Source organism: Ursus americanus, chromosome 15 (genome assembly GCF_024610735.1).
Source record: "Ursus americanus isolate L20-20 chromosome 15, mUrsAme1.1.p, whole genome shotgun sequence".
Classification (NCBI taxonomy): Eukaryota; Metazoa; Chordata; class Mammalia; order Carnivora; family Ursidae; genus Ursus; species Ursus americanus.
Window position 1 is genome coordinate 35,561,162 of NC_142141.1, and position 27,480 is coordinate 35,588,641.

Sequence of the window (27,480 nt, forward strand, 5' to 3'; positions counted from 1 at the left end):
TGTTGCCCCTTTTAGTTACATTATCAACAGGGAAATGTTATTTCAGAAAATAGGCTTCATTTTGCCAATTTAGAAACTGCTTGACAATGTCACCCAAAGGTCTTTAGAAAACACACTGGCCTTGGTGCTGGTGTATCAAATAAATCACAAATGAAACAAACAAGCTGGCTTCCTATTGAAGGTGTGTCTGCAGAGCCCTGTGACTCTGCGTGCCAGGGGCTCTATCTGGCACATTTCTGAACTTTGCAAAATTAATTGTGCCGACGAGAACACCATCAAACGCGTCCGGCATGGAGTGTAAACATCTTCAAACCATGATTCTGCGCCATCAAGCGCTCTCCAACTAATTTCATTTGGTGCATTACTCTGGAAGAAAATCGAGGCCAAGTGAAACTGCGGAAATGGGAACAATGCACGGAGGAAAAAATCTCACCCCATTAAGGGATCCGTTTCTTCTCTGCACAAATAAGCCCACCACGCCTTGGAGGCAAGACTAGATGGCTCCAGGATATTATCAGAATGCCCCCGCGGGCCCTCTTGGACTGAGGGAGCCCCGCACCACCGAGAAGGAAGGTGGCCTGAGCGGCAGGGCCCCAGGCCTGGGCGCATTTTAGGTAACTCATAAAATCTAAGCCATCGCCCCTCCCCCCTACAGCCACCGTTGCGGAGGCGCAGAAGCTGGTTTTCATGTGGTTTTACAGGGAAGGCTAAAGCACGGCTCCACACTTTCCAATCCTCTATGCAATGTTGGCAATGAGGACTGACAGCATTTGGGGGCCACTCTCCTTCCCCGCAGGGCCGCCGCGCGCTCGGCCGGCCTTCCGTGAGGATTTGCAGTGGCCGGGCCGCTTCGATCTCCCCGGCTCCTCCATGACCTTCCGAGATTGGCCTCCGGACACAACTCTCCGCGGAAGCACCACCCTCGGCGCTCCAGCCCCGCGCGCCGCCGCGCTCCTCCGACTCCCAGGGGCGGCCCCTCAGGCGAGCGCCGGACGCGCGCGGCGGGGCGGGGGGGCGGTCCGGCGGGGGCGCGCGGGCGGCTTCCGGCGGGGGCGCGCGGGGCGCGGGCGGCGGGGCGGGTCTGGGGGCGGGGCCGGGACAGCAGTTCCCCCCAGCCAAGCGGCGTGCAGGCACCGCCCCCGCGCGCCGCAGTCCCGGCTGAAGCGTCTCGGCCGTGGCCGTGGCCGTTAGCGTTGCCTCCAGGAGGCTCTGGCTGCGGCGGCGACTCCCGGGGCTCGTGGAGGGCAGCGGGCCGCCCCAAGCCCGTGGCCGCCTGGAGCAGCCCGGCGCTGGGAGAGGGGAGGCGAGGCGGCGGCGGCGGCGGCGGGTTGTGCCCGGCCCCCCTCCTCCTCGCCTCCAGTCCCCGGGCGACTGCGGACTCCGGGCAGCCCCCGGGCGGCGGCCGACGCGGCGGAGCGGACGGCGGGGGATGGCGAGATAGCGGCGCGGGAGCGGCCCGTGAGTGCCGGAGGTGGGTGGGCGCGGCGCGGGGCGTGGGGAGCGGGAGCCACGGAGCCCGGAGCCCGGTCCCGTGGGCGCGTCGCCGCGAGCGCCTGGCGGCTCGGGCGGAGTGGGGGGCAGCGCTCCGGCCGGCTCTGGTCTGGGGGCGTCCGCGAGGAGTGACGGGGGAGGGGGAGCGCTCCGGGTCGCGCCGCTCTCCGCGCGCCCTTGGGCCACCTCGCGTCCCGGAGGGCGCCGACTCCCGGGTCGCGAACTTCTGCCCCAAGGAGGGCAGTTAAGTTCTGAGACCGGAGGCTACCTGGGGGATGGGAAGGAGCTTTGATTTTTATTTTCCTTTGAGATGTAATCAACGGATTGATTTCGTGACCCCGTACTTCACCTCTTCATGAAATCACTTCTTCCTCCCTCTTCCCTTATTTATAGTGTATTTGATTTACCTGTATTTTTATGTGCTTATATCCGAAGGCGCTAAACTCGGAAAACCCAAAGTTGAAGTGTTAGTGATTAAAGTTGGGTTTCATGAAAGATGACACTTGTGATATGTTGTCTAAAAGGATGGAGCTGGAATCTTGAATTCTGACCCCGACAGAAAACTGCATATCAAGTGGTTGTGCATTTACTTCCGTGCTTGAATAATGTGATTCTGGTCTCCACCTTCCACTACCAAAAAAAAAATTTATATATATATATATAGAGAGAGAGAGAGCCAGCCTTTATTCTCACTTGAGTATCTTTGTGTGCCTTTTTGTGTGGGTGTGTTTAATGCAATCGAATGCTGATATAACGTGTACAATTATTGAGTAGCATTTGTATGGAAATGAATTTTTTGCATTTCTTTTTATGTGTTCTTTTAACATTTTTTAACAGAAGGGTTTCAGTTTAAGGTTTGTCTTCTGACATGTTCGTTTTCAGTTTCAGATTTGTCTTTCATTAAAAGTTTTGCTTGGAGTAAAATTGATGTGACTTAGTAGTATCATTTAGTCATGGGTCCACCAATGAATCCTAAGTTAAATTTAAAGCAAATTCCCATCCCTTACAAATGAAAAATTAAAGCGTTTGTATAGTGCAAATGATGCTTGCCCCTCCCCTTAAAATTATTATTTTGCCACAGATCTGAAATCCTATTTCACTAATATCAGAGGGTTCCTTGTCTAAGCCTGGCAGAAGAGGGGAAACCTAAGTACAGTGTATTTTCAGAAACTCCAGACTCTCTTCTTCTTTTTTACATTGACTTTGTTTTATCGCCAGGTGGAAAGAAACTGTTAATTTGGAGGCTTCATTAGGTAGTAACAAGCTCAATTTAAATACGAGGTATGCTTTCAAGGTGAACTTAGCAGCTATTTCCCTTCCAAGAATTGAATTGAGGCTTATTTGCTTTGTAATAGGTGAGATCACAAGCAAGCTTCTCTAATTAGTGAAGACTTGGATTCTCTTCTGGGAATTAAGGATCAGGAACTCTGCTGTCGAATGGAACAACTTTTGTAATTTTTGAAAGCTTGTCCTTTTTTTTTTTTTTTTTTTAAGATTTTTATTTATTGATAGCACAAGCAGGCAGAGCTGCAGGCAGAGGCAGAGGGAGAAGCAGGCTCCCCTCTGAATCAGGACCCTAGTTGAAGGCAAACGCTTAACCAGCTGAGCCACCCAGGTGCCCTGAAAGCCTGTACTTTTGATGATCATCCTTGAATAATATGTTGGCAATAGTATAAATTATTCTGATATTAAAATTTGTTGTATTAATTTGTGGGACAGGCGATCTATGCACCCTGTAAGGAACTGAATACATATAAAAAAGGTCTGGAGCAGAAAGTGTATCTCTCTCCCCTCTCTGAAACACAGCACCCTGTTCTCCCCAAGAACCAGGGTTACTAGTGTCTTGTATATATCTTTCCAGATATAGCTGATGCTAGTATAAACATTTTGTATGTGTTTTTCTTATTTGTCTTTCCACAAATGAGGACACACTGTATATGCTGTTCTGCACCAGCTCCCCGCCCTTCCCTTAGAGTACTAAGTCTTGGCAGTCCCTCTATCAGTACTTAAGAGAGCTGTCTCATTCTGTAAGAGCTGATGAGAGTAATCCAATACCGGTGAACCATTATTTACTTAGCCTCCTTTTTTTATTGAGATATGTGTAGGTTGTTTCTAATATTTTGTTATAAAATTTTTGTGAAACATTAGTTTGTTAAGGTTTGTAAGTGGATTCCAATTATTCCCCAAGGCCCAAAGGCAATAGTAACTTACTTCTTTGACTCACATTCCAGGAAACAAATGGCCCTTCTCTCCAATATACACCTTTTGCTTTTGTATAATTTCATAGTGATCCATAAGGATCTTTGGTGTCCCATGTGGTGAAGCCTGAGCCATGATGGCCAGGAACTAAAGTCATACACCTTGATTAACACCCTACCTCTTTGTTTCAAGAAAAGAAAGAACAGATGTAAACTTTTAAGAATAACCTGTAAGAAAAGTTCACAAGAGATTAAGTATTTCTGAACATGGAGAAAAGGCTTGTGCCTTTGATTAAATTGAAGATGAAGGGTGTTTTTGTTCCATAGGACTTGTTTACCATTAGGCACTAAAATGCCTGCCTTCTGTTGATTATCACCAATATCTCCTATTTTAATGTTGTTATAACATGGTTACAAATTGTACAGTTTGGGAAAAGGGTATGAGTCTTAAGGGGGGGGTATGCTTTCAGAAAATATTTGGCTCATTTAAATTAAAAATGGATGTTTCAGAGTGCTTTTAACACCCTACCTCCAGGAGGGGGGGCAGGGTCTGGTTGCTCCCCATGCTTTCTCACCCCCAGGAACAGCCTCAGGCAGGATGGGCTGTGAATATTTGTTGAATTAATAAAATAATTTGTAGAAGTACTGCTAATCCTAGAAATTGTGTCTAATACATTATAAAAGTTGAGTATTAGCCAGTGTTGACCTTTATATGTTCATTACATCTATTTTTTTAGAGTGTTTTAAGACTCCTGTAAGCTATAGTTTTTTCAGCTGATCAACTCTTTTAGCATTTAAGGTGTTTTCCCTTCATTTATGTGGCACCTGCCATTGTAGTACAAAACTGCTAATACTGCCTGTATTTGCTCTTCTTAAATAAGTATATATAGAGCATCTGTTATATTGCAGGCACCTTTATAGGGACCGCAAATGTAGCAGTGCACAGGGTGGACAGACCCCACTATAATGAGTTCACATCTTACTGGGGGAGATGAACAAAAAGAAAAGAAGCAGTAAAGGAGGTAATAGCAAATAGTGCTGTGTACCGGGAAAGTGGTAAGAGTTGCTGTAATAAAGAGGGGCAGGATGGGGGCCATTGTTTCAGTTTGAGTAGCCCTGGAACAGTCTCTCTTGGAGAGATTTGAGCAGAGAGTTGAATGAGGGAAGAAGTCTGTGTGTTTAGAGGTCTGGAGGAAGAGTGGTTCAGGCAGAGGAAGAGTGAGTGCAAGGGCCCTGCAGGACGTCCGAGCCTCTCTTGCTGGAAAAGCAGAGGGCTGTCTCTGTGGCTGGGGTTTATGATGGGAAGGAGATGGGGAGAGTGGCAGGCAGGAGCGAGCAGGCACTGCAGTTGGTGCCCTGGGTATTTGTGTGTGTGAAGGAGTGTTTGCACACGTGGACTAGAGGCCTTGGATGGTGGCGGTCCTCCACCTGCTGGAAGCTCCAGGAGGGCGGGCAGGGTCTGAGTGTTCCCCATCCTTCCTCAGCACCCAGGAACAGCCTCAGCCAGGATGGGCTGGGAATAGCTGTTGACTTAATGAATAACCTGAGAGTTTAAAAAAATAATCTTGCCTGATTTTGGTCCAACTACCTAGATTGAGGAGTCTTATTTGAGCTTTCCGTCTTGGCTCTGGCCCTTGACGTCACCAAATCTGTTACACACATCCTCCCGAAGTATTGCTTTACGTTGGTTGCATTGGATTGCTTTTCCATGAAGTCAAAGTATGAAGCCTTAGCAATCTACCTAATTTTCCAGGACATTATAGTGATTTCTGAGTAATTTCATCAGAAGTTTCATCTTTGGTTTCAGTAGATTTGCTAATTGCTTAAGTGTAAAATTTTCAGAGATGCCTTTTTTTTTTTTTTTTTTTGTAGAATGAGTGCATTCATTCCTTTGGGCAGATGACAGACTAATGAGCAAGTAAAATATATGTACTTCATGCAGGTACTTTTATTCTCACAGGAAGAATGTGTGCATGTTCTATTTTAGGGAATATCAGGAACTGTGGTATTTCCTCTTCCCAACTTCTAATCTGTTTGTCATTCTAAATACATGTTCCTTTATGTTAATTGAAAGCGTGGGAAATGAATTTTGTGCCAAGTAATTGTTACAGATGTCTAATAAGAATCTGTTATCTTTCTCTCGACTGTGACTTTCTGGCTTCTGTTTGCCATTAGGAGTTTTGTCATCTTGCAGAATCTAATTGGTTGATACCAGAACCATGAAGTTGTGTCTGGGTTTATCTTGCAACTTTTTCTCATATAAGCTCTGCTCAAACCCTGTGTCAAGGGCGGATTCTGTGACTCCCCTAAGGCTTAAGTAAGGTTGGCTTTGTCCTTTGTCACTGTCCCTGCAGGAAAAGCTCTTCATTTAGCAGAAGCACGTAAGCATCTGTGTTACTTGTAACTGGTTTTGGTGATTTAGGGGCTTAGACGTTTGAGTTAAAGTACTTTTACTACTTCCTTTCTATTTCCTTTGTGAACTATAGAGATGCAGGAGTTCCAAATGTGTCTTACATTGTCTAAAATTATAGCACAGACTTTCTCGCCAGTCATTGCTGCTCATGTTGCTCACGTGAGCAAAGGTGGTATTTAGCAGATGCCGTTCTATGGTTTTATGTTGGAAGTTGAGAACAAACTTCTGGTGGGTGAATTTTTCATGGAATTTTGCACAGAGATGAGAAAAATCTTGGCTTTTACCCGTTGTAGGCCAGGTCCCAAAGAAGACTTGGACTCATCCATATGTGCCTGTCATTAAGAATCTATCTCCGGTGATGGGTATTAAGGAGGGCACATATTGCATGGAGCACTGGGTGTTATACGCAAATAATGAATCATGGAACATTACATCAAAAACTAAGGATGTACTGTATGGTGACTAATATAACATAATAAAAAATTATTATTAAAAAAATAAAAAAGAATTTATCTAGATTATTGAGTGGCAGTATTCTGGCAGACCACAAGGAGGCGATATCCCTTCCTGAAAGTGTGTGTGGGGGTGGGGGACTTCCCTAGAGGGGGGCTTGGGATGCTGAGGCGCCTTGCTGTGCCTTCCTCTGACTGCTGTCAGAAGCAGCCTGCAAGGAGACTCTGGATCTGAGGCTTGAAATGGTGGTGGCAGGAACATCTGGTGGAAAATAACAAGTGGTGGCAGAAGTAGTTCTTCCCATTTCTAATATTAGAAATGCTAATGGGGCCGTGAGCTGTAGATATTGTGCAGACAGAATCGTGTGTGTCTGTTGAGGTGGGCGTAAGCTGCAGCCTAGTGAGCATCCACCGGGACTCCAGTGCCACAGCCCCTGAGGGTGCCGGGGTGCCACCTGAAAGCTGGGGTGCTAGCCATTCCTGACCACAAGCTGCCATACTAGTGAGGTCCTGTTTCACATCTAATCCTCAGTATTTATAGTACAGTACAGAAGGGGAGGAGGCTTGGGCATTTTAGAAACCTCTTCAAAGAAACTGGAAGTTGGGAGCGTACATCTTCATCTAATTGGAACCTGTCCTGTGTTGATTCTTTGAAGATACCTGGACCTGCCAGAGTTTTACTGTAGATGTAAAGTTATCTTTTTGGAGATCCATGTTCAGAATTTGTGGAACTATATAGAGCTTAAAATGCAAAGCTCTTATCAGTAATAAGAACTTAAACATTCAAACAAAGCAAAAGAAAGTCTAGAATTTGAGAGCCGGAAGAGGTCTCAGGTCATCTGGTCAACTTCTTGAGTTTACTAATGAAGAAACCAAGACCCAGAGAGGTTATAATTTGCCCAAGAATCCAGTGGTTCCAGACTGGCATTGTAACCATGATTTGCTGATTCTTTCCTGTAAGGTCCTGACCTTCCCCCGACACCTAGAACAGGAGCTCATTGAAGGCAGGGACTTTGTGGAGTTCACCACCGTGTCCTCAACAGAGAACATTGCCCAGCCCATAGTAGATATTCAGATATTTGTTGATAAATGAGTATCTATAGGATTTTAACAACTTCAGATCGTCATATTGGCAATAAGATAGTACAGTATTTATAAAATTTGAAAGAATGTATAATTTCATGAGTTTCTTGTTAAAAAAAAAGTATGGCATATTGCTATTAAAGCCTCAAATATTAAGCCTAACATTAGCCAGGTGGGCAAATGAAGATGTGAGGTTTTACTTACTAGCTTGGCACTTTTCTGAGCCTGCTTTCACTAAATTTTCAAATTGTCGTTCTGTAACCTCAGCCTGCTGGGATTTGATGTCATTAATGTTTTATATTTTCTATTTGAAAACGTATTTTAAAATATAGCATTTGTTGTCTGAATTGTTTGCTGTTTTTCTAGATATGTTTTACTAATAGTTTCACTATTTTTAAAATTTAAGGCTATATAGGGATTTGATTGTTTAAAAACAAGTCTAGCCAACTGGAGGGTTTGGGGAATTGTCACTTTCAAATGCTGCTGGTGGGTGTTTCAGTTGTTACAACTTTCCAGGAGGGCAATTTTGTATTACTCATGGAAAGCCTCAAAAATGTGCCATGTCCCTTACTCAGGCATTTCCATCACTAGGAATTTAAACTAAGGAAAAAGAAATAAGCATGTGTACAGAGAGGAGTCTATAGCAGTGGGTTCTTACCTACACAGTGCATGTAGGTACCACATTCCCGTACGTAGCTTTCTCCACCACGGTGATTCTTAACTCTGTGGGAAGTCTGCTTCGTGGAGTGTCTCAAAATTGGGAAGGGGGTGCTCTCTGAAGTTTGGGAAGAACACATCTCCAGATTCTGGTGACTTCCCGACAAAGTATACACAAAAAACAACCTCTAATTTGCAAAAATGGTTTTTGTAGTTTCCTTTATGATAGTTGTAAACTAGAAACAATTTAAGTGCTCAATAATAGGGAGATTGGCTACATAAATTGTGGTAAGTACATGTATTAGAGAACCCTTTATTAACAGTGAGGTAGGGGAGTAATTTATTGATATGAAAGGAAATCAAAATTTGCAAACTGAAAAAGCAGATTTGCAAAATGGCATGTGTAAATTGATATGAGGTTTTTGGCTATTTGTTTTGGTGGCTGAATGTGAGAGAGTGAGCTTGTGTGTCTGTCTGTCTGTGTTTACAATTTGTAAAATGCTAGGAAAAATATATACCAAATGTTAGGTGAGATTATTTTTGTGTGTTGAAATTACAGGTGACCATTATCTTTTTATTATCATTTTCCTGATTTCCATTATATAAAGCATGTTATATAGTTAAGAGAATGGGATTAGATGCTATTTCCCATTTACTGGTTGTGTGAACTTGGGCAAGTTCTGTGTGTCTTTCCTTGTCTGTAAAATGGGAATAATAATATCCAGCTCAAGGTGCCTGCAGGTAGTGTTTGATAAATGTTACCTTGACCTCACCAATCGGATATGATTAAGGCCAATACTATGTTCCTATTAATACAGAATTTCTAAGCAGAATAACTTGTACAAGTTTTATCAAACTGTTGTGAAAAGCATTTCAGGACATTCTGACAAAATATTTCATTGCTTTTGGTCACTGGAAGATATCTTGCTGAATTTTTATTTACTTTAAAACTGAAATGCTTTCCATTGCCAAGAAATTTTATTTTGAATTGAAGGCTTTTTTTTTTCTTCTGTTTTTGTTTTTAGTAGTCCTGTATGATAGATTCTTAAAGGTCAAGATCCGATCTTTTTTCCTTTTGTAGAGTTCAAATGAAATGTGATTCACTCCTTCAGTAACTGGTAGGGGCCTTTTTTCCCCCCAGGTGGTGGGCTGGCATCAGATCCACAGCAGTGCCCTGGACAGGCGTGCCCCCTCACTTGCACGACGGGGGAAGTGGCGTGCAGGGCCAGGCCGGGAGGTGCGCACACTTGGTAAATGGCGTTGCCACAGCTGACGGTCACGCAGGCCTTATTTCCTCTCCTGCAATTCTGGAAGAAACTTTGTCGTGAGGTTACTTTTCAGTGAACACAAACATTACCTCCTGCTTATTCCGTAAAGGACACGAGGAGCAACGAGGTTATTTCCTTTACTGATGATTTTACATTGTACCTGTGTGAGAATATCCGAGGCTGGTAATCTCAAAATTGCTGCAGTATATCTTCTGTGAAGGTCATGCCTTTTGAGGTTATCTTTTATAAAATTATTGAGATGGGTTCCTACTAATAAATTTAGGACGAATGGAATTCATGGAGATCCCATTTGGGAAAGTCTAGCAGGTAATCTTCCTGAGGATGAAGGCAATAAAGCATGCAGCTGAAAATATATGAAACGACATTAATTTTGTAATTTCCTAATGTAAGAGCGGTTTTTCAGTTGGCAGCGGTTGACAAATTCTGACGTAGAGTAGATGCAGCATTCATGAGGGAAGCCTCAGAACTTTCATGACAAGCAGTGACCTTGCATTTCATTTCCCTCATCCGGCCTAACAAAAGAAGATGGTTTCACGAATCTTTTTATCCTGCGCCTATGTCGAATGCGAGGAAGGTTAAGTCATGTCACAGGTCGGAGGCACCAGCAGAGCCAACATGTTATTCGTCATGTAGCTCACGTTTTTTCTGTCTACACTCTTGCTTTCCATGGTCCCCCTTCCCCCCTCCATTCCGACCCCACTAGAACCAGCAGTTAGCTTTCTTTCATTTGGTTGAGGGGAGGTCGCTCCTCAGAAAGAAAAACCTCTTATCTCTCTCAGTGAGAGGGATGAGTACGCCTTTGCGAGTGGAGAGCAGCCAAGCTGTGTTGACATGCAGACATGAGCCTGTTGGCTAGACATTGAACTTAGCCCACTTGCCCTTTCTCCAACGCCAGCGTCAATAAAAGTACAGATGTCTCTGTTCGGGAGCTTTTCAGCTCACTGGCGAATAGTCAAAGCCGTGATTGCTATACTCACACATTCCAAGGGATGTATTGCTGGGATCAAAAGCTCAAATGCTTGCAGGTGCAGTGGGGGTCATGCACCTTGCTGAGTGGGTCTGAGCTGCCTGCTGTCTGTGCTTTTGGTAGAGACAATCAGAAATACCTTTTTTACTACGAGGTGGACAACGGTGATCATCTAGATGGTAAATGGCAACTGAAATTTGTCTCCGTCCTGGAGACCGGTAAGGAAAGACACGGGGAGGCTGGATGTGGGGCAGTGTGAGCTTAGTGTGGCAGGATGGGTTGGTGTTTGTTAAGTGGACAAGGGCAAGGGGGACAGACATTCTGGGCAGAGGGCGCAGCATGTGCAGTGACAAGAGCACGGCCCAGCCTGGCACGTTTGGTGGGACCCAAGCACAAGGGCGACGTGGGCAGAGCTTAGGCAGAGCTTAGGTGGCATGCAACAGTGGAGAGCCCCATGTGTCAAGCTAACGTTGGCCCCTTTTCCAGTAGGCCAGGGCGAGTGATGGACGCGTTCAGGCACGTGAGAGCAGCATTTCAGAAAGTTGACTCCCGGCTGTGCTGTGGAGGGCTTGGGAATGCAGGGACCAGCGTGGAGCCCTGCAGGAGAGGCCCGCAGCAGGCCCGGCTCCTCAAGTTTGGCTGTGTTCTCCTCATAATGTCAAGGTGGTGACACATGGAGTGGCGAAGACCACAAGCTCCTCTCATGCCCCGTCTGCCATGCCCTTTCTGAAAGCTTCTGAGTAAACTCGGCACCAAAGCATTCCGTGTGTTCAGAGCTCCCAAGCACAGGTCTGCTGGGACCTACCCTTAAGTTGCTAAATGTTCAAGGGGTCCCTAAGTGTGGGTGGTATTGTAAAATTAGGGAGCCGGGGACGTCCGGAAGACGGTCACAGGGTACAAACTTTCAGTGACGAGATGAGGGAGTTCTGGGGGTCTCTTGGACAGCATGTGATTGTCGTTAAGTTTGTATCGTATGCTTGGAAATTGCTACGGGAATAGATCTGAAGCATGTTTACCCCGTCCACACACAAAAAGGTAACTGCGAGGTGATAGACACGTACATTAACTTGATTGCGGTAGTCATTGCACAGTGTATATCGAATCATCAGGTTGTGCATTTGAGATGTATCCCGTTTTGTCAGTTATACCGCAGTGAAGCTGAGAAATAAATCGGCAGTAGGCACACCCGTGGAGAGATGGGATAAGGATATGGAGTGAGATTTATACTGAAGCAAGAACTTATAATAATTTGGGCAGTAGTAAAGACAACAATCGCTCATATTTAATATTCTTAATATTACTATTGGAGTACTATATTAATATTATTATTGGATTACCAACCTGTTAGTTTTTCAGACTCAAAGTGAATCCTCCCATTCTAATGCCACTGGAGGATAGGATTTTAGGCACTGTGATAAAATGAGGAGACACAGGAGCTGTCCTTATTACTGTTTTGGAGGTTATATTCCATTATTGGCCCATTTCACTGATCAGTCTTTGGTGTTTGTCCCACGTGTTGCCACTAAATCGTGTCTCTTCCAACCTGTATTTGTTCATTTTCTGCACATGATGCCATCATCAGCATCAGCATCATTTTATTTTGGACCCTGAAATTATCAGTGCTAAATTTATCTTTTGTACTAGTTTATTGGATTAATTTATTAGAATTCTCATTATTACATGCAATATATTTGCTATTTTGCCCATTTTTTTAATCCACGGATTTGATGAAGGTGAGTCTTGTGTCATCATCCAGTTCATTAATGAAAAGGTCAAGAAAAACAGACCTGGGTCATTTCTGTTAGTAATCTTTGTCTAGGTTGACATCCAATAATGAGCACCCCTCAAGAATGAGCATGTGGTGGTGAAAGAACCCCCTTTACTCCTTTGTATACAACCTGTATTTCTTCATCTTGCTCATAAATATCTTTCAGGCATTTAGAAAAGACCTTGTTCAAACCGAATACCTCCTGTCTCTTTCTGACGCTTGCTTTCCCGGGTCAGCAGCTTCATCAGGTGAGGGGGTAAGGTGGGGCTGAGGTACACTGGCGTAGGGTCCCTTTCCTGATATGTTCCGTAGTCTTACCCAGGATCAATGTCAAGCTCACACGTGTCTCCTCTGTAGAATCTGCTTGCTTGACAGAACGTTCCACAGAGCATCGCTTTCCAAAACAGTTTGGCCAGAGACCAGTTCTTTCTGTTGTATTTTTCATTCTCTGTTCTGCTGTATTTAGAAGTTTCAAGTGAATGTAAGGTGAAGTACTGTGTTTCCAAATACTTAAAAGATGCTGTTGATTATGGTCAAAAGCTAAAGATTTTGTTTTAATTCTTTTTTTTTCCTTTTTTTCTTTTGAGAAGCATTTGCATTCTAAAATAATGCTTAGGATTTTGAGATCTGGAATTAAATAATACCATAAAGAAAAGAAAAGGACCATTTGAATTCTTTTGGAGAGGAGAGCTTTGAGATTCCAACCCCAAAGAATGTTAAGAAAACATTTAGGCACATTTTGGTCAATATCTGTGCACTGAAATATAAATCTTCAAACGGTTTATATTTTAAGATTATTTCAACAGCAAGTCAGGAATTTTTTAATGGCAATACATTTTGAAAACAGGTTGTTAACTGGTGCCCTACGAACTGTACTTGGCCTACAAGTGTGTTTTCTTTGGCCCACATAGTGTTTCATAAAGAATTAGTTGCCAGCATTTAAAAATAAGGAGATTTCACGTTACAAAACCAAACCAAACCAGACCTGCATCCCTGTCCCTTTTTGAAAACCTTGAAGGTCTGTGACTGCACTGGACCCGTGTTCCTCCATGGTGGCTGTAGAGAAGTAAGACGGGAGCTGGAGGCTACCCAGCGCAGCTCTGCGCTCCGTATTCCGTCCCTGTGGCCAGCCTCACTCACTTCATCTGCCTCAGAGTAGGTTTGAGCTTGCACCTGCCGAGTTAAAGAGCTAACCAATTAGGGGTATGCTTCAGAGTTGGGAGGAGAACGGGAAGGTGGTAGCCTTTTGCTCTTTTGTTCCCTGAACATAGGTTGTTTGACCTCGGGCATGATGTGATGACTGGCCGTGGCTGGGAGAGCAGGTGGAATTTTCCCCCAGGAACGCATTTAGCCAGGCAGTATGAAGGAGAGCAGCGTCCCTCATGGCATTCCAGATCTGCTAGTTCAAGGTGACGAGCAAGGTGTCCTAAGAATAAAACAGCTCTGCATTTGTTAGCATGTGGAAAGTAGGGAAGGTAGGCCCTGGGTCATCGTTGTGTGATTTTAGAGGTGTTAGGAAATTTGTCCAAGGTCACATACCTGCCACCTGGGCAGTGGTGGACAAGGGACTAGAGCCCAGGACTTGTGACCCTGGTTCAATGAATTTTCCACTCTATGTTTTTCATGTATGTGTCATGGTCTAGAGATGATGTTGGTAATCAGGCCTGGATTCAAACCCAGATTCTGCCCCTGACTAGCTGTGTGACCTCAGGCAAGTGTCAAAAACCTATCTGTGCCTTATTTTCCTTGTTATAAAGAAGGGGAGGATAATGATACTCAGCTCATCGGGTAGTTATGGGGATTAAATCTGATATATTGTTTAAAGACCTTAAAACAGTGACTGCCTATAGTAAATAGTGCATTAACCACGCATGTCTGAAAAATAATATTTGTAAATTCTGTATTATCACAGTTGACTTGGCTAAAACCAGCATTTCAACCACACAAAACTATCACATAGTATATATATTTTTTCCTCTTAGAATTTAGAAAGAGCTTTTAGGATAGTTTTACTCCTATGTATTTTTTTTAAAGCCTCCAACAATTTGACCCAATTTTATCTTTCTATTCATAAATTTTTCTGTAGCAGACAGGCGCATTCAGAAGCATACTGTTCAGCTTTCTGTTCAGAAAGTAAAGAAACAATTGGGTGTCATCAAAATATTTTCAGTCTTCACCAGAGATGCCATTTGGGTGGATTTGTTCAATTCACTAAATAGATCTTGAATATGTAGTGCATATAAAGCCCTTTTAGATGCAAGAGAGTTTTAAAGTTAAATCTCAAACTGAGGGCTTGGGAGGGGAGGGGGGTGGGGGACTGGGATGGGCCGGTGATGGGTATTGAGGAGGGCACATATTGCATGGTGCACTGGGTGTTATGCGCAGATAATGAATCATGGAACATTGCATCAAGAACTGAGGGTGTACTGTATGGTGACTAACATAATGAAAAATTATTAAAAAAATAAAGTTAAATCTCTGCTCTTTAAGAGCTCATAATTAATGGGAAGAGAGGGTGGGAGGAAGGAAAGAATCATGTCCATAATATCTGGTGTGGTATAAGAAAAGCCCGAAGTGGAAATTGAGCAAAGTGCAGTGGGAACATTGAGAGAATGCCAGGATCTGGGCGTGATGGTCTGCCAGAGAGCCAGGAGGCAAAGATACCCCAAGGACAGGGAGCTGAAGAGGAGGATCAGATTGTGGGGCCGAAGTTTGCATTTGAGTTTGGACCTATAGTGTGAGCAGTTGGTCAGGTACCTCCTGACCCTTGGCCTGGAGCTGGAAGGGACGGTGAGGATTAGAGATTGAGAAGCTAATCAAAGCCAGATGGAAGCCAGAGGCCACGAGGTAGATGAAGCTGTGATTCAAGTACTTGTGCCTTGATGCTGCTGAGAGCCCACCAGAGCGGCGGATGTGGAGACAGGGGTTGGGGTAGAGAGCAAGACAGGTGCTGTTTAGGAGGTAAAACTGACCAGTAGGTGGAAGGGCTGGGGAAGGAGGAGGAGTTAAGGGTTACTCTTGCTCTGGTGACCCAGGAGAAGACTGGTGTCATGAGCAAGGACCGGGGCATAAGAGAGCAGGTCAGGAAGGGAAGGTGAGTGTAATCCTATACCTGTGGGGATTTTGAGGGATCTGTGAGATGTCTCAGTGGACATGTAGCATCAAAATATTTTGTCGTTGCTGATGGACCTCATTTGAATTGGATGCGTGCAGTAGATAAGCAAGCAGTTGCCTAGGAGGCAGATGGTAATCTGTAAATGGAAGAGGCCAGTCCTGGAAATACAGATTTGGAAGTCATGAGTTGTGAATGATGAAAGCCACAGAACAGATAATGCAGTTCACTGAAGAAATATGGGGTGAAAGCAGTGGGCTAAGGGAGTCCCACAAGGAAGCGGGGTAGGAATGCTGTCTTCAGGGCATCTCTAGTCGGTGATAGATTATTTAATTAATGGTCTTAGGATAAGTGTAACCTTTGGGGGCTAGGGGAGCCTGGGTTTCCCGACTCCTGTCGTACACCAAAATTAATTTCATATGGATTAAAGTTTCACATGTTAAACAAAGCTTTAAATGTACTGGAAGACTATATAGGTGAATTTATACAGCTTTGGCATGAGAAAGAGTTTATGGTCAGAAGCCATAAAGGACAAATTGGGAAATCTGACTTAATGAAAGTCAAACAGAAACCTCACTGAAAAGTAAGAAAACAAACTGGAAATATTTGCAATGCATGTAACAGTTCACATGCATATTGTGGTATGGTGTTAGGATTTGTTTCTTATCAAGCAGTGAAGAAAAGATCAATGTCTAATTAGAAAAATGGGCAAAAGGCAGAATAAGCATCTTACATGCAAAGCATTGCAGATTACCAATAAACCTATGAAAGGTATTTTTGACTCCATAATCAAGAAATGCCATTTATGGGGGCACCTGGGTGGCACTGCGGTTAAGCGTCTGCCTTCGGCTCAGGGCGTGATCCCGGCATTATGGGATCGAGCCCCACATCAGGCTCCTCCGCTATGAGCCTGCTTCTTCCTCTCCCACTCCCCCTGCTTGTGTTCCCTCTCTCGCTGGCTGTCTCTATCTCTGTCAAATAAATAAATTAAATCTTAAAAAAAAAAAAAAAAAGGAATGCCATTTATGGCCTAACAGTTGGAAGAGATTAAAATGAAAAAAAAAAAAAAATCTTACTCTTGGTGAGAGTGTGGGGCAGCATGTACTGGGGAATAGAACTGTTCCTGATAGTTTTTGAAGGTAAGCTGCTATTGTGCTTTTCCCCAGCATGTTAAAGATCCCTTGGCAGTTTTTGGAATAAGAAGGAGTGTCCTTCAGGTCGTTTCTTTTGTATAATAATAGGGTGTTTCACCCTTGTGAGCGAAGGCAAAAGCAGGTTCATTTGTGTGATAGACATTATGGGCATTTACTGAAGGCTGTGGCATGCCACACACTCTGACATCTCAGCGCGCTGAGAGGCGAGTGGACAGACGCTGGTCAGCGTGGTGGAGCTTCCGGTGGACCCCGGAGCATAGGAGGAGCTGGAGGTGTGGAGAACATCATGGGGCACATTCCACAGAGGCAGTGGTTTGAGGGGAGACCGTGAGGCCTGTGGGGAGTATGGGGAGCTGGACGTAGTTAGCCCACTGCAGGGTGGAGTGGAGAAGACTGTTTGAAGGGTTTTGTCTACCAGGCTGGCCAGGAATTTGATGTTGGAGCAATGGGGAGTCTTCAAAGGATTTTAAGCACCGGAGTGATGTACTCAAATTTGTTTTGACATGCCGAAGTTGTTAGTGAACAGGCTCTTCAGTTAACAGGGAAGTCCTCTCTAGAGGGAAGATGACCAAACTGAAGGGGAGGAATGTCAGGATCCTGAAAAACTAAGTCACAGACCAAGAAGTAACTGCAGTTCTTTTGGGGAAATGCTATCCTGCAGAATCCACAAAGATCTATTCTAATAACACAGCAAAAGTTACATTTCAGGATTATTTTCCTGCTAGCAGATTCAGATTAGAGTATGATAATGGAATCCCTAGGCAGTTGAGTTGGCCTCTAACCACATTTTTGGTTGACAGTGCTCTTGGTGTTTCATTGTTTTTATGGTGCCCCCAGGTCAAAAGAAATGCCTAAGAATTCTTCGTATGAAGTTCTTAATTCCAAACAACTTAAGTATTTATGACCTAACACGGTACTGGCAGTTTGGAAAAATAATGCATAACAATTTAAAAGAAAAATAGTGTTTTTTTCTTGGAAACGGATCGAACACTGCCACCCTCGTTTCCATTTCGACATTGATTTTTGAGTGGATGGTACCTGTGTTTTATCACAGTAACCAATGACCCTGTCTTTGCAAGGTACGAGGTCATTGAGAGGAATGTAGCACGGCCTGGTGTTGAAACTGAACTACCTTGAGCTAAAGGTTCTGACAGTGATGGACAGTGATGTTGCTTCGTTTACTTTAAAATTTAAAGTACACTGTACTGTCCCAGTTCACTTGCTTCTGTGCCTTGTGGGAACTCCAGGTCTGACTTGTGTTCCAGAGTGAGCAGAGCTTGGGTTAGCCATCGGCCAGCTCTGGAGTGTGTCTGCTCAGCGCCAGGCACTGCGCTGGACTGGGGGTGGGGGGGCTTACAGTGAACCGAGAGGAGGCATCATCCTCTTACCGTCTGTTGGAGGAATTATAAAATTGGGAAGTGCTGCTGTGGAGCCGGGGTCAGCCAGCTTTCTGTAAGGGGCAGGGTAATACATGAGTATTTTGGGCTCTGCTGGCCATGCAAGCCTCTGTGGAGGCTGCTGGGTCCTAGCACTGTAATGTGAAAGCAGCCGTTGGCAGCCCGTAGACACATGTGCTTGGCTGGGTCCTGGTAAAACCTCATTGACAGATTCAGGGCTGCCCCCCCACCCCATCCTAGTTTGTGGAAGCCCTGAAATACGGAAGTAATTAACGTGTCCTGGAAACAGAAGAAGGAGCAGCTGACCTGCTGGGGGATCCCAGAAGGGATCTCAGAGGCCCAGGTGGGCTCTTCCTCCCTCCTACCAGGGTTTCCCAGGTGAATAGAGGAAGGGGCAGAAAGCAGTACGGAAAGGCGTTCCAGGCAGAAGGAAAATAGGTGCAAATGTAGGGAGTCATAAAGGGATGTGACAGCTTGGAAATGGTAAGGATCGGAGGCAAGGGCACCGGGCTACAGTTTCATGGATCATTTTTTTCTCATTTTCTTGTTTTCTACCTCACTTTTTTGGCGGAAGGTATATTTTTTGAGTTCTGGCATATTTTTATAAAATGTATTTTATCCTCTCAAGTAGTAGTTTGAATATAGAATTCAAGTGTGAAAATAATTTTCACGTGAAATTTTGGAGATGTTCTCTTTAGCCTTCAGTGCCAGGAAGTCTGATATCCCCACTCCACTCCCCCACTGTGTTTGGGGACCAAACACCCAGTGTCCCCTCTGCCCCCGCAGCCTGCTTTGAAGATAGCGTTGGCACCATCCCTGCACAACAGTGGAGGGCTTGTCGGGCTCACGGCAGCAAGTTCCAGAGTCCTGGTCCAGAGTCCCATGCTGCTCTCGTTTCAGAGCCCTTGTATGGCTGACCTTCCCCTCTCTGGAAGCTCTTAAGATTTTCTTTTACACAGTTATTCTCCATGATGTACTTTGGTATAACTCTTTGTAAATTCACTGTACTGCGTCCTTGGTCGGCTCTTTGAGAACTAGATTTTTTTGCACCTGAGTATATATAACCATCATTCTTTGTATGTCTTTGTTATTGCAGTTGTCTCATAATCCCCCGAAAACACCGCTTCCTTCAAGCTTCTCTCTTCCTGAAAAAACCTTTACTGTCTCCCTACACAGTCTCGTCTCGGTCTGCTTTCCCAAACTGGCCAGGTTTGTGTTTTTCATAGGTATGTCTCCCTCTGCTTAGATCCCCACACTTCACTTTACAATACAGTGGCATCTCCCTAACTGCAAAGTATATGTTCCTGAAAAGCTTTCTTCAAAGGCAGTGCTCCAGGAACTAAAGATCTTGTGTGTGGGGGAGATGGAGGTGAGGAATGCAGTTAGGAGAGTAGCTGCTGGTCACAGTTTTTCAACAATGTTTTTGTCCCCTGATAGAAATGAGTAAAGAAGGGGACACTAAGAAGAGTATGAATCAGCAATATGGATACTGTTTACTTTCCATTCAGTCTCCCGGGCTAGGGGTAAACATTCCAGCATCTCCTCTCCTGTAGGTTTGGTGATCCGCAGACGTGTTTATCTTGCCTTGTGGTTAACTGGCTTCTCTCCCTCCAGTGTGCAGTTCCTTTTGTGAGTCAGTGACAAGGGAGTATCTCATGGGGATGACGAAAAGTTTCTCGAGATAAAAGATGCTCTGGGTCCTCTGCCTTCCTGACCAAACAGGTGCTTCTCAGGCCCCTTCCCACCGGCCTTGCTGCAAGACTGGAGAGTCCCACCAGCAAAATGCACTCACTCTCCGCCATATTGCCCCCTCCCTCCCCACCTCCCTCTCCTCTCACCCCACCAAAAAGGAAAAACAGACTAAACAAAACATATCTGTACCACAGTTTCTGGTCCTCCTCTGCCTCTACTCTCCTCTTTGAACTCTCTTTACTAATTATCCTGGACGGAAAGGACCGAAACTTCATGGTGACTGGAACTGGACGTTCAGAGCTGAGGAGAAAGCAAAGCAGGGTGCATTTGTGGCTGTTCCATTTTCACAAGAGGGGACAGAGAGCTCTGCATGCGGGCTTGGCCCGTCTTCCTGACATCCTAAGATTGAGGTTAGGATACATCATAAAGAAACAAAACAAGCAAAGAACAGATTTATTTTTTCTTTCCGTTTCAACAGTTTTATAAATTGATTCTGCTTGATCAGTTTTCTTAAAAAGGTTTGTTGACATATTTTAATCCTTTACCATAATTATATTGCATAAGATACAGACTGGTGGCCCGCAGGTGGGAAACAGTCTGAAGGCATATATTTTGTTTGGCCTTTAGAATATTTAAAAGCTACAAATTAATTCTGTATATTTATGCATTTGAGTTTTTCATATAAATTCCCAGGTTTCTATCTTGGCTTGAAAAATGAGAAAATCTGGCAAAACAAGGCCCACTGCTGCCCCCTCTAGGCTAGGCTGGTGAGCTCTGGTTTGCACCTGCCTGTGGAGAGTTCTCACCTGTTTTGCCTTCCAGGTATTTGCATTTGCACTCTGCTGCTGCTGCGAGTGACAGTGATCCTAATTTTGGAACCTCTCTAAAAATGTGTTCTCTAGAAATAAGGCATCAATGGGGAAAAAAGTAAATTCTGGCAATGTTTCTATTCGAAGGGAGGAGAGACAAGTTTCACGTGTCCTTTTTCCCTTAAAGTACATTAGAAAGCTCTGTTCGTTTACTGTTCTGGCCTCAAGTGAATCCATTTGAAATTTTTGCTTCATAGAGAAGTTAGATCTATTAGAAGCATAAGATCATATGGCCTAAGTGACTCGCTCACCATTTTCTACATAAGTGTTAATGACAGAAGAGAATTTTCTTTGTCATCCTGCCTGTGTTCAGGTAAGCAGGTGTTGGCGACACTGTCATTGATCTTCCTGTTCCCGAGCACACCCCGCACCCCGGACTGCCACTCTCTGACCTCCTCAGCGGTGTCCTTGATTGGCACCTGCTGTTGGCTCTGACCTTGTGCTGGTCTGTCTGCTTGCCTGTGGCCTGCCAGCAGGAGTGCAATATTACACCTTAACTTTGGGAAGTTTCTCCTGTGGACCCTGAGCAGAGTTGGACTCTGTCCGCAGCTCCTGAGCCTGAGGCCGGGAGGGCTTAAGTGATTTGCCTTAGTCACACTGCTCATTAGCAGTGGAGCCAGGGTGAGAGTCTGTGTCCACAGGACCTGGTCCAGAGCTCGGCAGCCTCCGTACCCGTCTTGCCACTTCATGGGACACACACATCTCTTTCCTGGAACAAGTGTGAACTTGTAGTGAGGGACTGTTTTCAAAATAATGTTCAGCCAGTCGGTGAATATGGTTTGTGATTGTTTCAGTTATGGTTTGGTCACATTTGGGGCTTCTTTATTCAGTTGTTCCTGCACATGCTTGGAATTCTAGAACTTTAGCAACTGGCATTTCAGACATTGCATGAGTACATTTTCATTCTATGTAAGCTCAGGGACACTGAAGTGACTAGGGAGTCATTCGGCCAGAAAATAGTTGAACGCTTTTGAAATGTGTGCCTGTGCCTTGTGTCTGTTTTGGTTATAATTATGTAAGCTACTTGAGATTTGTCTCCTGAGTTTTTGACAGTACTCAGCAATAGCCAAGAAGAGATCTTGCCATCTGCTATTGCTAAGAAAAGAGTTTTCTGAATTATCTTTCTGGCCTCCAGTTATTTAGATGTTGGATCTTTTTTCCTCTGTCATGTCCCCGTTCTTACATCTCTTCTCCCATGTTCTGTTTTTGTCTTTGATTTTTTTTTTTCCTGGAAAATTGCTCAATGTTTTATCTGTCTTTAAAAAATTGTTACTATCAGCCAGTACATTTAACTTGTAAGAGCTGTTTTTATTTCTGATTATTCCTTTTTCATTGCATCCTCTTCTAGTTTTTTTCCCCCCAAGATTTTATTTATTTACTTGAGAGAAAGAGAGAGAGCACAAGCAGGTGGAGTGGCAGAGGGAGAGGGAGAAATGGGCTCTCTGCTAAGTAGGGAGCCTGACTCGGGGCTCCATCCCAGGACCCTGGGGTCATGACCCTAGCTGAAGGCAGATGCTTAACTGACTGAGCCCCCCAGGTGCCCCATCCTCTTCTAGTCTTTATGGCTATGCCATATTCACTCTGAGAATACTATTTACAGGTAGTTTTCTGTTTTTTGCTTTTCCTCTTTTCTGCATTATCCCTCTTCTCTCTGGGAGCAATTTTTATTTTCCTTCTAGGGAATCCTGTTTATTCTGAATTTCTTTTTATTGTTTTAGGCTTCACTTGTATGTTTTATGATCCTTGGTTGTCTGTTCCAGTATAAAAACGAGGCACTATTAAGTCTGACAAGGAGTTCTCAGTGCGTTGGGAGGACTTGTCAGCTGGCGGGCCTCATTCAGCGAGAGTGAATGGGAACATCGTTACTCTGAGCAAGCCCTCAGTGTCAGATGTGGAAGCCTTCCCTCTTGGACACCTGTGTCTTTGTTAGCTGCTCTCATTTCCTGGGCAGTTCTTTTACATTCTGTAGGGAATGCCTCTGTTTCGGAAGTAGGAACATGTCAAGATTGAGGTTGTATAAACAGACCATCTATAAACAGCCTATAAACAGTAAATCCCTGCCTCCCTCTTTATGTACCCAGAGAGGATTTAAATGGCACCACCACCCATCCATTGTTGTGTTTCCACCAAATCTATAGCCATCTTTGCTTCCTCTCCTCTCCCTATATCTCACACGGCACACTAAATACACTTACACCACTTACTAAATGTGTGGCACTCTGCTAAGTGCTTTACACGTATTTACTCTTTTAATCTTTACAACTTATGGAAAATATAGTTATCATCCCTACTTTACAGATGAAGAAATTGAGGCACAGGGAGGTTAAGGCCACACAATGAGTAGCAAAGCTAGGATTCAGCCCCAGTCCATTTTTGTTTTGTTTTAGATTTTATTTAAATTCAAGTTAGTTAACATATTATTGGTTTCAGGGGTAGAATTTAGTGGTGCATCAGTTGCATATAACACCAGTGCTCATTCTAACAAGTGCCCACTTTAATGCCCATCACCATTTACCCCATCCCCTTACCCACCTCCCCTCCAGCAACCCTCAGTTTGTTCCCTATAGTTAAGAGTCTCTTATGGTTTGCCTCCCTCTCTGTTTTTATCTTACTTTATTTTTCCTTTTCTTACTCTGTATTCATCTGTTTTGTTTTTTAAATTCCACATATGAGTGAAATCATGTGGTATTTGTGTTTCTCTGCCTGACTTATTTTGCTTAACATAATACACTAGCTCCATCCACATGGTGGTGGAAATGCAAACTGGCGCAGCCACTTTGGAAAACAGTATGGAGGTTCCTTAAAAAGCTAAAAATAGAAGTAACCTATGACCCAGCAACAGCACTACTAGGTATTTATCCAAATGATACAAAAATAGTAATTTGAAGGGGCACACATACCCCAGTGTTTATAGCAGCAATGCCCACAGTAGCCAAAATATGGAAAGAACCCAAATGTCCAGTCCATGTTCTTAATTAAATCACCACACCGTCTTGCCTCTAGTGCATTGGGAAGACCCTCCATCTCTAGAGCAGATCCAGAATCTGACCATCTCTTCCTCCTCTGCTCTCAGAACCCTTGTCCTCACCACTGGTAGTCTCACCTGGCCTCTGGTTTCTCTACCTCACTTTATTCCCCTGGAGGCCACCGTCCATGTAGCAGCTCCCAAAATCTTCCCGAAGTGCAGATCAGATCATGGATCCCCCCTGATTAAAACACAACAGTGGATTCTTCTCTCAACCGTGTTAAACTCTGAATCCTTTCCACGGCCTGGAGGCCTCCTGTGGCCTGACCAGCCCCCTTCCTCTGGGCTAGGCTCCTCCTCCTGACGTTTGAACCCAGTAAGCATGTCCTTTCTTAGGGTCTTTGTATTTGCTGCTGCTCCTCTTTCCTCCTCGCCATCTTCTCATTAGTCAGTAACACTTTCATTCACTCATACTCACACACATCGACTTATCCTGGTTTTTAAAGCACATATCAAGATCTTAAATTTCTTAGTAGTTTATGCATATGTATCTCCCAACAAGATTCCAGGCTCCTTGAGGGCTGGGACTTTGGTTCCGTGCGCACCTCCAGCGCCTGGATGGGGACCTGGCCTTGGTAGGCTGTTTCTGGTCATTTGCTGACAAGTATCTCAGGGAGGTCTTAGGCTGAACAGCGCCTGCCTGCATTGCAGTCCCTCCCCAAGGCACCCTGGCTTCAGTCCCTGCTCGCCTACATGTGTGGACATCTCTTGTCTACCAGCGGTCACTTTCCCATTTCAGTTGTTGTAGTGTTTGTTACAATTTAGTCATGTGTGTGTATTGGACACTCTTTTTGCCACATCTGCAAGCCTCCTATACTATTATTTATACTAATTTTTTCTTTATTTAAACTTACATGAAATAGAAACTTTATATCACAGTGTAAATGAAAAAGAAAAATATTACTTATCATAAATGACTATTAATTGAAACTAAAAATGTCATTCCATATATCCTTGAAAGTTGTCAAAACTTCAGTTTCATGTACTGCTTTTCTATACTGTGTAGTACTGGAATGGAGAGTTGAGAAATATGTGTTTGGTTATAATCTCGAACTTGAAGCCTGTCATTTGAAAACTGACGCTATAATGGATTCCATTATTCACATCTCCTAGAGCCAGGGCAGCTTGAGTCTAGTGTCTGCAAAGTTATTAACGTACGGTATGTTTCAGTATTTGTCAGTATCCGTTTTCCGCGTGGCTGTACAGAGTACAAGAGGTGTCTTTGCAGCACTTTGAACACCATTCAAAATTCTTCTCCTCGTCTAGGACTGACTACTTTGCACGGATGATGGACATTTCCTTACGTTTGAGAAGACCATCCTGGATGGTGGATAGTAAAAGAATGAGGAGGACTTCACATTTCCAGTGGCTCTTATTAACATTTATTCTCCTGTACTTAATGAACCAAGTAAACAGCCAGAAAAGGGGTAAGTGCATCTGAGTCTTAGAGAATGAACTGATTGCAATGCCGTTGCTCTTTTTTTGCCATTACTATTTTGATTATGAGGTGCTCTTGTGTCTTTATTGACCCCTTCAGGTTTTCTATGGTTAAAATCCATTTCTTTGTTATCCTTTTTTTTTTCTATGTACTATTGGTCTCTTTTAAAAAGGCCCATAAAGGTAGATCTAAATATTCTTCCCCCCCCAAAAAAAAAATTAAGGTATAATTTACATACAATACAGTTCACCCTTCTGGGATGAAATTTTGTGTGTTTTGACAAGTGTGTACAGTCATGTGACCATCAACACAATCAAGATACAGAACACTCCCCATTCCAGAAAATTCTCCATGCTCCTCTGTACTCAGCTCCTCTCCTCCCTATCTCAAGCCAGCACGGGCCTAGTTTCTGTTATAATTTTGCTTTTCCCAATGTCATATAAATGAAATCTAAATCTCTTTCTTTAATAATATGTCGTGTTCATCTTCTTTATATATTAAGAATATTTGTGTAGATGTTATTACCTAGCTTATTTCTGTAAAGAACATTATCATCCTTCTGCCCCGGAGTTTAGTTTTTATATTATTTCCATGATGAAACAGAGCTCCTCTTTTCCCCGAGATCACTGTTAAATAACTTGAGTATGGTTACTGATGATTACTAATGTGAGTGCTTCCGATGTTTTTGTTTTGTCACATATAAGTAACTTTGTAGTTTATTGCTACCGTAAATGTCATGTCAGTTGTGTGAAAATTTAAAAAAACCTTTTCAAAGACATTTATAGAGAGTCTGAGATGGAATAACCTTTTTTACATTCTAACTGCTCTGTTTCCTCCCTCCTTCCCTCTCCTCCTTCCTTTTGCCTTTTGTTCTCCCTCTTCTCCCCCTCCTCCTTTCCTTTCATTCTCTTTTTAGCATGACAGCTTTTTATTGTCTAGTGCGAATGTATTCCATGACCTAGTATTCTTTTATAGGTATGAATAAATACTATTAGGATTATAGTCTTCTGAGTTGTTACTTTTCAGTTGTTTCAGCCTACGCAAAAGACACATTTTTCAGAGACTTGTGTGAGTTCATTACTATCTAAACATAATATGCTTCGTAAAACATTTTTTGAAGATTTTATTTGAGAGAGAGTGAAAGACAACAGCAAGGGGAGGGAGCAGACAGAGGGAGAGAGAGAAGCAGACACCCTCCTGAGCAGAGAGCCCAACATAGGGCTAGATCCCAGGACCCCTGAGCCAAGCTGAAGGCAGACTCTTAGCTGACTGAGCCACCTAGGCACTCCTGCTTCACAAAAATGTAAAGATTGGCCATGGGGTTTCTGTGTAGGTGGCAGTCTCATAACAGGCAGTGGGGCAGCAGTGGCTAGGAGTGCTTAGAAGCTGTGTTTGTGGGCATGGGAAACACGTAATTTTTACTTGGAGTTACTTTATTTGGGGGGAGGAATGGGGGCAAATGGGGCTGTTGGAGATAAAATTCTTCTAGGCCCTCTTTGGGTCTCATCCTTGACTCCCTCCATTTATCTTAGTGGCTGAAGGTGGGACTTTGATGGAGGCTCAGTCCCAAAGGGGTCTAGTTTTTGGCCCACTTCCATTGGTTTCCTCTCATTTTTTGGTCTACAGCTACAAAAAGAAATAGAAAACCAGTCCCTTCTGTGACTGTAGGCTCATCCCTGCACAAAGAACATGGATCCTGCGTGGACATATCTGCTCATACTCATGACTAAAGATGGTTTGATACGTTGGCCTTCTCTGGTGCAGTTAAATTATTAAGCATGTTCTGTGTGTGTTTCTCCTCCAGGGGCGCCTCGTGATTTGAAGTGTATAACTAACAATTTGCAAGTGTGGGACTGTTCTTGGAGAGCACCCTCTGGAGCAGGCCATGGTACTGTTTATGAAATTTGCATCGAAAACAGGTAATAAAAATACTTTGGTTAATGAATAGCTATAACCTAAAGGTCTTTAAATAGTAGAGCATAGAGATTTTATTCTAGAAATTTTTTTAATGAAATTGTAAATCTTAGCTCTCTGTTTCCTAAAAATATCTGAATCTTATTTCAATCAAGGTAGAAACAACCCTTCTCCTGGCCAAAACTTTGATTCTTGTGTTACATGAATATTAAGTATAGAACACCCCTTTCCTAGGCTGTGGATTCTGATCTACTATAGGGAAGTTTTACTGGTCTGTCTAGATGAGTTGGGTTCAAGTTTTGACTCTGCCTAACAGAAAACGTCAGTCTGGAGTAGGCAGTTCAAGGCTGGCACGGTCGTTGATGAGAGACCCAGGTTCCTCTCTGTCATGCTGCTGTGCCAGCTTCAGCGTGTGATCTCATGGTTCAAGGATGCTTGAAGAGTGGCTGTCGTGTCTGCATTCCAGGAAGCAGTGAGGAAAAGGATGCTTTTCTTTAAGGAGACCTCTGAGAAGTCCCACACAACACCTCTGCTTGCAACTCATTGGCAGAATTTAGTCAA

At 43.9% G+C, this 27,480-nt stretch overlaps 1 protein-coding gene across 3 annotated transcripts in view; it reads left to right on the plus strand.

Moving 5' to 3' along the window:
- Positions 1–1,147: 1,147 nt before the first annotated feature.
- LIFR (LIF receptor subunit alpha) overlaps positions 1,148–27,480 on the plus strand; it is a 74,481-nt gene continuing 48,148 nt past the window's right edge. The window contains exons 1-3 of one of the 3 annotated variants that reach the window (XM_045787300.2): positions 1,148–1,471; positions 24,834–24,994; positions 26,810–26,924. In XM_045787300.2, coding sequence (XP_045643256.1) covers positions 24,853–24,994; positions 26,810–26,924 — 257 coding nt within the window. In that variant the 5' untranslated portion in view covers positions 1,148–1,471; positions 24,834–24,852. The remainder of the gene's footprint in view (positions 1,472–24,833; positions 24,995–26,809; positions 26,925–27,480) is intronic. The other 2 variants (XM_045787301.2, XM_045787302.2) reach the window with 2 other exon arrangements.